Raw genomic sequence first — 12,656 nt, forward strand, 5'->3', positions numbered from 1 at the left:
CTCACATAAAAAAACACATATGCATTTCTCTTCCTTATGAGCTTACACAGTAAGATAAACTTGTTAGCTATTCTGACCTAGGCAGATTCTATTAACTTCAGTTAAAGGTACATGGCTACTAGGGGGCAGCTAGGTGGTGCACTGGATAGAACACTGGCCCTGGATTCAGGAAGAGCTGAGTTCAAATCTGGCCTCAGACACTTGACACTTACTAGCTGTGTGACCCTGGGCAAGTCACTTAACCCCAATTGCCTCATAAAAAAAGGGAAATAAAGTACATGACTGAAAGAACTTGTATTTTTCTAAAATAATGCACCATCTAAAGGTTGGCCACAAGGTAACAAAATTGTTTTTGGCAAAAGAAACTCAGGATGACCACATAAGGTGGAGAGAGGTTGCAATTTGCATTGATGGATGAAACATTCTTGATACCAAAAAACCTTGAAGTATATAACATAATAGTCTTTTTCATAGAGTAGACATGAAAATTTTCTGTCAGAAAGTATGTATGCTACTCCAGGGAAACTAAAGTACTTTATTTTTGTAAAGCAACAGAAACAGAATCAAGGATTAAAAATATTTTAATGTACACGGGAGTATAGTTATCAATGAACTGGGGTGAGGGCCTCAAAGAGTCTCTGTGCAGCAAGTTCTACCATTTCTCGAAGGGACTCATCATCTTCACTTCCTTCTTCACATTCCACTGTCTGAAAGATAATGGACACAACACCTTAAGTTAGATTCTATAGTTAATATAAGGGAAAATAGTAATATCAGCTTAAGTAGCAAATATTTTTATGTGGGTGAAGATCATTTTAAGGCCAATTATCAAGAGACAAGACTTCAGCTGCAATGTAAACTTTTAAACATTCTATACAGAGAGGTTCACTAAGAGATTTATAATCCTACTAAGAAATAACAAAAAAAGAAAGTGTGAAAATGAATACCTTGATTTGCTTGAGCCCTCCAATTATCCAGGTAACCAGAACAACTGTATGAGGACTGACTGCACTGGCTAACACACCAGTGACCCCGACCAAGAGTAAACCCAGCTGGACATGCAGGGAATTAGTAACTCTGAAGCCAATCAAAGACTAATCTGACTGCAGAATATGCAGAGATTCCCTAACTTTGCAATAATCTCCACCCCCCCCCATCTTATCAAGACATCTCCTAATAAGGCCTTCAACTGAACTACTAATCATCAAGGATGCCTTCTGATTTGTATATCAAAGGTCATATTCTTCCTTGATGCCAAGAATTCCCCACTCCCCTAGGGAATAGGACCTATTCCTTTCCAAGCCTCTCTTTCCTTCCAAATTCCTTACCTACCTTTGTTTAAACTGTATATAAACACCTGTAATCTGTTACCTAGCATCCTATTCAGCAATAAGCTGGATAGAAGCCATGATTATGTCAAATTTTCTTGCCTGCTTAATAAAACATTTCTTTTAATTTTTACAGGCATTGTCTTTCTTTGGCTTCTTTCCCTTTTAGGAAGAAAGGGATTTAAATCTTGAGAACTGGGCTGAGTTCTCCATTAAGAGAACATGTGCCAGGGCAGCTAGGTGGTGAAGTGGATAAAGCACCGGTCCTGGATTCAGGAGTTCCTGAGTTCGAATCCGGCCTCAGACACTTGACACTAGCTGTGTGACCTTGGGCAAGTCACTTAACCCCCATTGCCCTGCCAAAAAAAAAAAAAAAAAGAGAGAGCATGTGTCTAGGTTTACCTAAGCATAATGAATTTGTGTCAAAAAGATCAATTTTGGAAAAGCTAAATAATAAATCTAAAGTCCTATGAGGACTATACTACTTTTCCAAAGGTTCTGATGTAAAAGGTACCCTAGGAATTTAATTTGGTTTGTATCCTCACAAGGAGGTTAATAAATTACTTTATTGAAAAATGGATGTGATAATCCAATTAACATCTGTTTATATTAAAGCTGATTTCAAATCAGTATTAGCCATGTAGATACTTGCAAAGAAAAACATGACATTTTTTTTGGATAGCAAAGTAATTCAAATCTCACTGCTGTGGGGACCAATTTTTAATTGGGGAGTGTTAGCTAAGCGGCTCCCCGCAATATTGGGGCAAGGAAGGAGACCAGCAGCCTCCCTCAAAACAGAACAGGATTTATTTTAACAAGAACTTAAAAAAAAAAAAACACAAACAGGATCAGTAGGATCAAGGGAAAGGAAATAAAATGGGGAAAGGGAAATTATACAACCTGTAAAGAATCAGCTGAGAATACAGCCCAAGAATCAGCTGAGAATACGCAGCGGAACTCCTGTCGTTCCAGCATCCAGCTAGAATGCCCAATTCTCCTCCGATCCCAGAAAAACCCCACATGGCCCCAGCCAATGGGATGGCTGCTCTGACAGTCACATGACTGCCCTCACTAGGTTTCCAATCACTATAATTTTGCCAGGCCCATGCAGGCGTCAGGGAGTGGTGATGATGTGAGGTGCCAGCACCATGGCAATGGCTACAACCAGTGGGTGGAGCACCAGGCCAGTGCGCACCAACGCATAAAAACCTCAAATAACAATTAATTCTTTACATTGCTCAGATAAAGCAATGGACATCTTCCTTTCAAATATATATTAAGGGGGCAGCTAGATGGCGCAGTGGTAAAGCACCGGCCCTGGATTCACGAGTACCTGAGTTCAAATCTGGCCTCAGACACTTGACACTTACTAGCTGTGTGACCCTGGGCAAGTCACTTAACCCCAATTGCCTCACCAAAAAAAAAAAAAAAAATCAATTATCAAATATATATTAAATCATCAGAACTGCTCTAATATGTGTAGATCAAAATCTGTTCTCAATTTATAAAGATCACGAGAACCTACATGTCCAAAAAAATGCTCTTATTTCTGCTTAAGAAACTATTTGAATATTACTTGCAGTGGACTGGCTGCTTTCAATAAATATACATACTCGTGTCTCCAAGGATATATTGGCAGTCTTTCCATCCACTGTGACACTTAGAATGGATCCTTCTTTAACACTCACACAATCTTCCCCAAATATGTCCCTGCAAACAAAAAAAGTTAAAACCATAGCTGAAAAGTTATTAGACATTAGAAAAGTGCAGAACTATAGTTAAGTGGATAAAACTACAACCTCATAAAATCAGAAAAGGTTACAAAATTAATGCTACTACACTTCCAAAGCAGCATTTAATCAAGTACTTAAAACCATCAATTGGGGGTAACTCTTCTAAATTTGATGGCTTTTATTAGTTTTATTAACCTGGCTTGGTTATAATAGCCACAGAGTTAAGCCTAAAGTTATCTATCAGTAGTGATCTTTTGTTAAGTAGTAGATATTAAATGACAAAAACATAAATATTCATGTGGAGATAATCTTAATGCCTTCACTGAAGTGCTCCTCCCATTCCTTAATATGATATGGAGATGATTTGTAGTTGTTTTTTTTTTTGATTTGTAGTTTTAAGCAGAGAAGACCGATATGTTACTAAGGCACCAGTTCATAGAGGTCAGCTAAGTGGTTAAGAGTACTGGAGCCAGGAAAAGCTGAGTTCAAATTCAGCCTCAAACACCAGCTATGTGACTCTGGGCAAGTCATTTAACCTCTGCCTCAGTTTTGTCATCTATTAAATGGGGATAATAATAGCACCTTAACAGACACTGTCAGTGATATCTGAAAGATCATTGAAGGGGGGGTAGGGGGTGGGGGTGTGAGTACTATGGGGCAAAAGTCACTTCAAAAAAAGGGAAGAGAAAACAGACTGCAAAGTGAGATTAATAAGCTTGATTTGAGTACTGGCAAAAATCTAGAATGAACTACTAAAGAAATGGTCGGGGAACACCTAGAAAAGAAATTTGGGAAGAGCCAGGCTGGCTTTATCAAGACTATCTCATGCCCAAGGTACCATTTTTTGGTCCAGTTACCAAAATAGTGGATCTGAGGAATACTATAGATATAGTTTACCTGGACTTTTATTAAACTACCTAATAATGTATCTAACACTACTCTTGTGGAAAAGGAGATGTTAGATGATGGAAAAATTATATGATTAGGAACTGGTTAAATAGCCACAGGCAAGGAGTAGTCATTAATGTTTTAGTATCACCTTAGAAGGTTTGCAATGGGATAGAGCAGGAACTTATAGTTGGTCCTATGCTATTCAACATTTCTTTTTCTTTTTTTTTTTTGCGGAGCAATGGGGGTTAAGTGACTTGCCCACGGTCACACAGCTAGTAAGTGTCAAGTGTCTGAGGCCGGATTTGAACTCAGGTACTCCTGAATCCAGGGCCGGTGCTTTATCCACTGCGCCATCTAGCTGCCCCCAACATTTCTATCAGTAGTCAGGTAAAGGCATAAATACCATGCTCATCAAATCTGCAGACAACACAAACTTGGCATGAATAGCTAACACAATAGGTGACAGTCAGGATTCAGAAACATCTTGACAAGCTAGAACACTGGGCTGAATTCTAGAAGACATAATATAATAGGATAAAAGTATTATACCTGAGTTCAAAAAATGAACTTCAGAAATAAAAGGAGGAATGGCTAGAAGTTTTGTTTTTTTTTTCAGAAAAAGAACAGCATTTTTGTTTGAGTCCCTTTTGTGATAATGGCACCAAAAAAACAATAACACACTGAGCTACATTATGAGGCACAGCTTGCAGGAAGAGTAAGTTGGTTGACAGTTGACTGTGCCTTGTTCTCCATTTCACACATACAATATTCTGTTCTATTTTGGGTACATTTTAGACTAGTACCTTCTAGCTGAAGAACATCCATAGGAGGGCAACCAGAAAGGCCTTGAATCTACACCATATGAGGATCAGTTAAAAGAAGTGGGGATGTTTAGCCTGGAGTGGCTAAGTCTCACAGGGTTCATGACAGCTGTGTTCAAATATCTGAAAGGCTATGATAATGTTGGGGGAACTGCACTTATTCTGCTTAACCCCAGAAAGCAGGACCAGGACCAGTGAGTGAAAAAAGCAAAGCAAATTTAGGTTGGATTGGAACTGTCCAAAGTGAAATGTACTTCCTTGGTATTTCCCCCTTCATTGGAGCAGAAGCCAGATGTCACTTTTTGCATATGTTGGGGTGGGGATCCATTTTTAGATATAAATTGCACTAGATGTCTGCTGAAGTGCCTTCCAACTCTACAATTCTTTTATTCTATAAATCTGAATTTATGAAACTCTGTAGAAAGCCTCTAAGCTCTATCTTTTAGGCCTTCCCTTTACAGTAGAGTTCTTGGTGATCTCATCAAGTACCCATTGGTTCAATTACCATCTCCTTGTAGATGATTCTCAAATCTATATGTTCAGCCCCACCTCTCTCATCAGTTCCAATCCTATATCACCAACTGTGTTGTTCATCTTCACCTGGATGAGCATGTCTAAAATGGAATTCAATGTCTTCCTTCTGAAACCCACCTCTTTGTCAAGCATACCTGTTTTTCTAGTGCCACAGCACTATTCTTCCCATCCTCATCTCTTTCCTCTTTCTCACTAGTGGCACCACCACTCTCCCCCCTGCCATTATGAGGCAACCTGGGCTCAGAGAGGCAAAAATTTGTCCACGGTCACAAAGATAGAAAGAGCAGAACTACTCCATGGCCTACCAAACCCACAAAACTAGCTGATGACAGAACTGAAGCCCAATCCCAGGTCTACCAAATGCCACTATTTCAACCATTCAATTTGAACAATACTGAGTGATGTGAAAGACTTACTGAAGCATAATCTCCAATCTCTTGCTGTAAATGTGCATTTCTATTTTTTTTGATACCTTAGGCATTGCACCTGGGGGGAGGGGAAGCAAAAAATCAGATTTAGTTCCTTTTCCAAATAAATACAAGAATAAGAGCAATTAATTTTTTTATAATTGTATTTCAATAATTGTATTCCTTTATATTCCTATGTATTTTATTTTATGCATTCAAAAAGTTATTCTGAGTTCATAAGTTTCAGGAGACTGCCAAAGGGGTTCATGAGTAATTAAAGACAAAATGATCCTGTATTACATCAAACAGTGCTTCTTGTTGTTTTTAGACAAAGAATAAAAGAAGCTGCATTTATTTGATTCCTTATGGAGAACTCATGAGCCATTTTTACATTAACCACAGTTACATTTAACCACATAAGTAAGTGCTGATATCTTCTGGTTTATAGTAAGGGTGTAAATGCTGATACTGATATCTTTAGAAAGACACCAATTTGTTGACTGTTAGATAAGGTTCTCCTATTTTAAAGTACCTGACAGTCTAAAAACTATGATTTTTCAGCTTCCTCTACCCTTTTTCTGACAATATGCCACCATCACTGTGAAGAAGATTAGAGTGAGGGTTATTTTATATTTTACTTCATAGGTTGCCACTGTCAAATAATTCATTATCTCGTATCCAGTCTGCTTGTGTTAAGCCTATCTATAGCTAGACAGTAGATCATTTATTTTATATACACACACACACTTTAATTTTTCCCCCAACATTTGAGTTTCAAATTCATTTTCTCCCTCCCCACTCACTGAGAAGGCAAGCAATTTGATATAGGTTATACATGTATAGTCATACAAAACACATTTCCATAGAAGTCTTGCTGTGAAAGAAAACAGACCAAAAAAAAAAACAACCCCAAGAAAAAGTATATTTGATCTTCATTCAGGTTCCACCAGTTTTTTCTCTGGAAATGGACAGAACCTTTCATCATAAGTCCTTCAGAACTGAATTGACTCATTACATTTCTGAGAATAGCTAAGTCATTCACAGTTGATCATCATAAAATATTGCTGTTACTGTGTACAATGTTATCCTGTTTCTGCTCATTTCCCTTTATATCATTTGATCTAATTCTTTCCAGGCTTTTCTGAGAGCATCCTCCTCCTCATTTTGTAGAGTACAAAAGTATTCTATTACAATAACATACCACAACTTGTTCAGCCATTCCCTCAATTTTCAATTTTTTATGCCACCACTAAGAGTTTCTATGAATATCTGTGTATTACAAACAGGTCCTTTTTGTTTTTTATCTTCTTGGGATATAGACCTACCAATAGTATTGCTGGGTCAAAAGGTATGCCCTTTGGACATAGTTTCAAATTGTTTTCTAGAATGGTTGAATCAGTTCAAAACTCCATCAACAATGCATTAGTGTCTGGGGGTAGCTAGGTGGCACTGTGGATAAAGCACAGCATTTAGAGCATTTTTTAATATGTCTATAGAGAGCTTTAACTATTTGTTTGAAAACCGACTGATCATATCCTTTGACCATTTATCAACTGGGGAATGACATTTTTATACTGTGTATTTCCCTCTATCCTGTTTTCCTACTCTCTCCTTTCATCTTATCCACCCTCAAAAGTATTTTGTTGGGGCAGCTAGATGGCGCAGTGGATAGAGCACCGGCCCTGGATTCAGGAGTACCTGAGTTCAAATCCGGCTTCAGACACTTAACACTTACTAGCTGTGTGACCCTGGGCAAGTCACTTAACCCCAACTGCCTCACTTAAAAAAAAAAAAAAAGTATTTTGTTTCTGACTACCACCCCCCCAAATCTGACCTCCCTTCTATTAAGCACCACCCCCCATTGTCTTATCCCCTTCTACTTTCCTATAAGGTAAGATGAATTTCCTATACCCAACTGTGTGTATAAATATATTATTTCCTCTTTGAGCCAATTTCAATGAGTAAGGTTCAGGTGTTCCTTGCCACCTCCCCCATGTTACCCTCTTTCTTGCCTAATTTATGTCAGATATTTTGCCCCATTCCACCTCTCCCTTTCCCTTTCTCACAGTGCATTCCCCTTTCAAAACCCCTAATTTTATGATATCATCCCATCATATCCAAACATGATAATTTGTTTGTTTGTTTTCTTTTTTTTTTTGCGGGTCAGTGGGGGTTAAGTGACTTTCCCAGGGTCACACAGCTAGTAAGTGCCAAGTGTCTGAGGCCGGATTTGAACTCAGGTACTCCTGAATCTGGGGCCAGTGCTTTATCCACTGCGCCACCTAGCTGCTCCATATATCATCATATTCAACTCACACCTGTGACTTTCTATATATATTCAACTGTCCTAATAATGAGAATGTTCTTAGGAGTTACAAGTATCATCTTCCCATGCAGGAATATAACCAGTTTAACCTTATTAAGTCCCTTATGATTTCCCTTTCCTGTTTACCTTTTTATGCTTCTCTTGAGTTTTGTATTAGAAAGTCATACGTTTTCTATTCAATTCAGGTCTTTTCATCAGTAATGCTTACAAGTTCTCTATTTCACTGAATGTCCATTTTTACCTCCTGAAGGATTATACACAGTTTTGTCGGGTAGGTGATTATTGTTGTAATCCTGACTCCCTTGCCCTCTGGAGTATCATATTCACAGCCTTCCTATCCATTTAATGCAGAAGAAGCTGCTAAATCTTGTGTTATTTTTGATCGTGGCTCCACAATATTTGACTTCTTTCTTTCTGGTTGCTTGCAGTATTTTTTTTACTTGATCTGGAAGTTCTGGCTAAAATATTTCTGGGAGTTTTCATTTAGAGATCCCTTTAAAGGGGTGATTGGTGGATTCTTTCAATTTCTATTTTACCCTCTGGTTCCAGAATATCAGGGCAGTTTTCCTTGCTAATTTCTTGAAAGATGATATGTAGGCTCTTTTTTTTCCTTTTTAAATAGAATTTTATTTTCTAAAATATATGCAAAAACAAATTTTAACATCAATTTTTAAAAACTTTGTGTTCCAACTTCTCTTCCTCCCTCCATTCCCACCTCCTACCCACAAGAACTCAAGCAATTCAAAATAAGTTATACATGAGTAGTCATGGAAAACATTCCCATATTAGCTAGTTGTGAGAGAAAACAGTCAAAAAACCCAAAATTCCAGATTAAGGAATTGTCAAAGACAAAAAAAATTTTTTTTTTAAATGTGTTTCCGTCTGTTTTCAGATACTATCAGTTCTTTCTCTGTAGATGGGTTGCAATTTTCGTTAAGTCCTTCAGAGTTATATTGGATCACTGCCTTCCTGAAAATAACCACATGCTTCCCAGCAGATCATCTAACACTATTGCTGTTATTTTGTATACAGTACATTTCACTCTGCTTCAGTTTATGTAGGTCTTTCCAGGTTTTTTTTGATAGTATCCTATTCATCATAACCTGTATATAATACCTTAAGCATGACAGAGAATTTTCTTCATAACAGTCCAGAAAAGTAGGTACCATATGTTTTGCCACTATAATCAGTCATCATAACTATTTCCCTCCATCCTATTCCCTTCCCATGATATTTACTCTATTTTCTATCTTCTTTTTACCTATTCTTCCTTAAGTGTTTTACTTCTGACTATCCTCCCCCACCCCCACCCCCTGCCTTCCCTTTTTTCACCCTGCCTTCCCTATCCTCTTCCCCTCCTATTTCCTGTAGGGTTAAATAGATTACTCTTCCCAACTGGGTATGAATGTTATTCCCTCCATGAGCCCACTATGATGAGATTAAGGTCTTTGGGCTAAATCTGTGCTCTAAATTTTTCTTCCTCCCTCCCTATGAGTTCAAGCAATTCAATGTCATACTTGTGCAGTAATGTAGAACATCTTCATCTTCCTTGAAAGTGTTTTGCTTTTTATTGCTCTCTCCCCCAATCTGCCCTTCCCTTCTTCCCCCCTTCCTCCCCCCAATCTCCCTCAGGGCAAAAATATATTGCTATACCTACTTGAGTATGTATGTTAGTCCTTCTTTGAGCCAATTCTGATATTAAGATTCACTCACTCCCCAACTCCTTCCCCGTCTTCTCCTCCCCTCCATAAGCTTTTTTCTTGTTTCCTTCATGTGAACTACCTCTCCCCAGACCATCTCTCCCCTTCCCCCTCCTCCAGTCTATTCCTCAACCCTATTTTAAAGATGTCATCATGGGTTAGTTAGGTGGCACAGAGGACAAAGCACCAGCCCTGGACCCAGGAGGCCCCAAGACCAAATCCAGCCCCAGACATAAGACTGTCTGATCCACAAAGAACAAAACATAAATGCTTTACAGATATCATCCCTTCATATTCAGTTCAGACCTGTGTCTTCTGTGAGTTCCTTACTGAGATCTTATGAGTTCAAAGCATTATCTTCCCATATAGGAATGTAAACAGTTTGATCTTTGAATATCCCTCATGAAGTCTTTTTCCTGTTTACCTTTTTATGCTTCTCCAGGGTCTTGTATTTGAAAGTCAAATTTTCTTTCAGTTCAGGTCTTTTCATCACAAATGCCTGTCTCACTGAAATTCCATTTTTTCCTCTGGAAGATAATGCTTAGTTTTGCTGGGTATGTGATTTTTGGCTGTAGTCCCAGTTCCTTTGGCCTCTGGAATATCATATTCCATGCCCTCCAGTCCTTTAATGTAGAAGCTGCTAGATCTTACTTTATCCTTATTGGAGCTCACAGTATTGGAATTCCTTTTTTCTAGCTGCTTGCAATATTTTTTCCTTGATCTGGGAGTTCTGGAATTTGGCTATAATATTTCTGGAGGTTTTCCTTTTGGGATCTCTTTCAGGAGGTGATTCTTTCAATTTCTATTTTAGCTTCTGCTTCTAGAATATCAGGGCAATTTCCCCCCACAATCTCTTGGAGGTTGGTGTCTAAGCTTTTGTTTTGGTCATGGTTTTCAGGAAGTCCAATAATTTTCAAATTATCTCTCCCAGATTTATTTTCCAGATCAGCTGTTTTTCCAAGGAGATATTTCACATTGTCCTCTATTTTTTCATTCGATTGGATTTACTTTACTGTGTCTTGGTTTCTCATAAGGTCACTAGCTTCCATTTGTTCAATCCTATTTCTTAGGCAGTTATTTTCATCAGAAAGTTTTTTAATCTCCTTTTCCATTTGGCTTTTCAAACTGTTACCTTTTTCTCATGACTCTCTTACATCGCTCTCATTTCTCTTTCCATTATTTCTTCCCTTTTTCTACATCTTCATTCTATTTATCCTACTTTCTTTTCAAAGTCCCTTTTGAGAGCTCCCGTGGCCTGAGACTAGTTCATATTATTTTTGGAAGCTTTGGATGTTGGAGCTTTGACCCTGTTATTATCTTCTTCTTCTGAGGTTGTATTGTGGTCTACCTAACTCCCAAAGAAATTTTCGATGGTCTTCTGCTTTCTCTGCCTACTCATCCTGGCTTATTATTTCTTGGCTTTTAACTCCTTCTTAAAGTGTGGCTCTGCTTCCAGGACACACTGTTTGAGCTACAGCATGGCCCGGGGTGGGGGGTGTGTGTGTGTGATTGGGCTTCTTCTCAGCCTGCCTGGCCTGGCTTTTATTTGACTTTAAACCCCCCCACTGGGGGGGTGGGTCTGTAGGCTCTTTTTTTTTAAAAAAAATTAAATCATGGCTTTCAAGTAGTCCAATAAGTCTTAAATGATCTCTCCCAGATCTGTTTTCCAGGTCAGTTGTTTTTCCTATGAGATATTTCAATTTTCTTCTATTTTTTCATTTTTAAAAATTTTGTTTTATTGTTTCTTGATATCTCATGGATCAATTAGCTTCCATTTGCCACATTCTAATTTTTAAAGAATTACCTTCTTCAGTGAGTTTTTGTGCCTCCTCCCACTTTGCCAATTCTGCTTTTTAAGGAGTTCTTCTGTGTAGTTAATTTTTGTCTTTTATCATTTGGCCATCTCTGGGTTTTTTAGGTGTTACTTTCTTCAGTATTTTATTGTGCCTCCTGTACCAACCTGTTGACTCTTTTTTCATGATTTTTTTGTATCACTTTCATTTCTTTTCCCAATTCTTCCTCTAATTTGATTGGGGAGAGAGGGGCGCAATGAGGGTTAAGTGACTTGCCCAGGGTCACAAAGCTAATAAGTATCAAGTATTTGAGGCTGGATTTAAACTTAGGTCCTCCTGAATCCAGGGCCGGTGCTTTACCCAGTGTGCCACCTAGCTGCCCCCTCTAATTTGATTTTTTAAACTTTTTTGAACCCTTCCAGTAATTATCTTTGGGCCTGAGACAAATTCACATTTTCCTTTGAGGCTCTGGATAGCAGTTTTGACTTAACTGCTGTCTTCTTATGAGTTTGTGTTTTGATCTTCCGTGTCACCATACTAACTTTCTATAGTTAGGTTCTTTTTTGTTGTTGTTTGCTCATTTTTCTAGCCTATTTCTTGACTTTTAACTCTATGCTAAAATGGGGCTCTCCTTCTAGGGTGGAGGGGACCACTGTCCCAAGCTTTAGGTTTTTCATGCTGCTTTTTTCAGAGCTAGTTTTGGTGGGTCACAAGTTTTCAGTTCTTCCAAGGTGGTATGATCTAAGGAAAGATGTGTTTACTATTCTTCTGGCCTGTGTTCTGGTGTGTGGGTGACCACAAGCACTCTTCTCCACCCTAGAACTATGGCCAGGGGCTCTGTTCCTTTTCAGTCATAAGCTCTGGTGTGCTAGTGCACTTTTTTGCCCTGGGACTGTGACCCAGATCTATGTGCAAGCAATAAAAGAGTCCTGCAGCCAGTGCCAGCAAAGGGACCCCCTACAATCTTCTGACCAATTCCTTGACTCCCTTGTTGTCTGTGAGCTGAGAGCTCCAGAAGGTGCTCCCAAGGCCTATTGCTGTTTGCTGGGGCTCATTCTGTGGCGGCTCAGCCTGTGCTGAACTGAGCTTAGTTGTTACCCCAGTGCAACAGACCTTTCCTGTT

The 12,656-nt window shown here is 38.7% G+C and overlaps 1 protein-coding gene across 2 annotated transcripts in view; it reads right to left on the bottom strand.

The window, feature by feature from the left end:
• Positions 1–565: 565 nt before the first annotated feature.
• Positions 566–12,656, bottom strand: part of CPSF3 (cleavage and polyadenylation specific factor 3) — a 52,317-nt gene continuing 40,226 nt past the window's right edge. For both annotated transcript variants that reach the window (XM_043987027.1, XM_043987029.1), the window contains 3 exons: positions 5,724–5,793; positions 2,942–3,038; positions 566–707 (listed from right to left, as the gene is read on the bottom strand). In XM_043987027.1, coding sequence (XP_043842962.1) covers positions 606–707; positions 2,942–3,038; positions 5,724–5,793 — 269 coding nt within the window. In that variant the 3' untranslated portion in view covers positions 566–605. The remainder of the gene's footprint in view (positions 708–2,941; positions 3,039–5,723; positions 5,794–12,656) is intronic.

The sequence above is a fragment of the Dromiciops gliroides genome, chromosome 2 (assembly GCF_019393635.1).
Source record: "Dromiciops gliroides isolate mDroGli1 chromosome 2, mDroGli1.pri, whole genome shotgun sequence".
Classification (NCBI taxonomy): domain Eukaryota; kingdom Metazoa; phylum Chordata; class Mammalia; order Microbiotheria; family Microbiotheriidae; genus Dromiciops; species Dromiciops gliroides.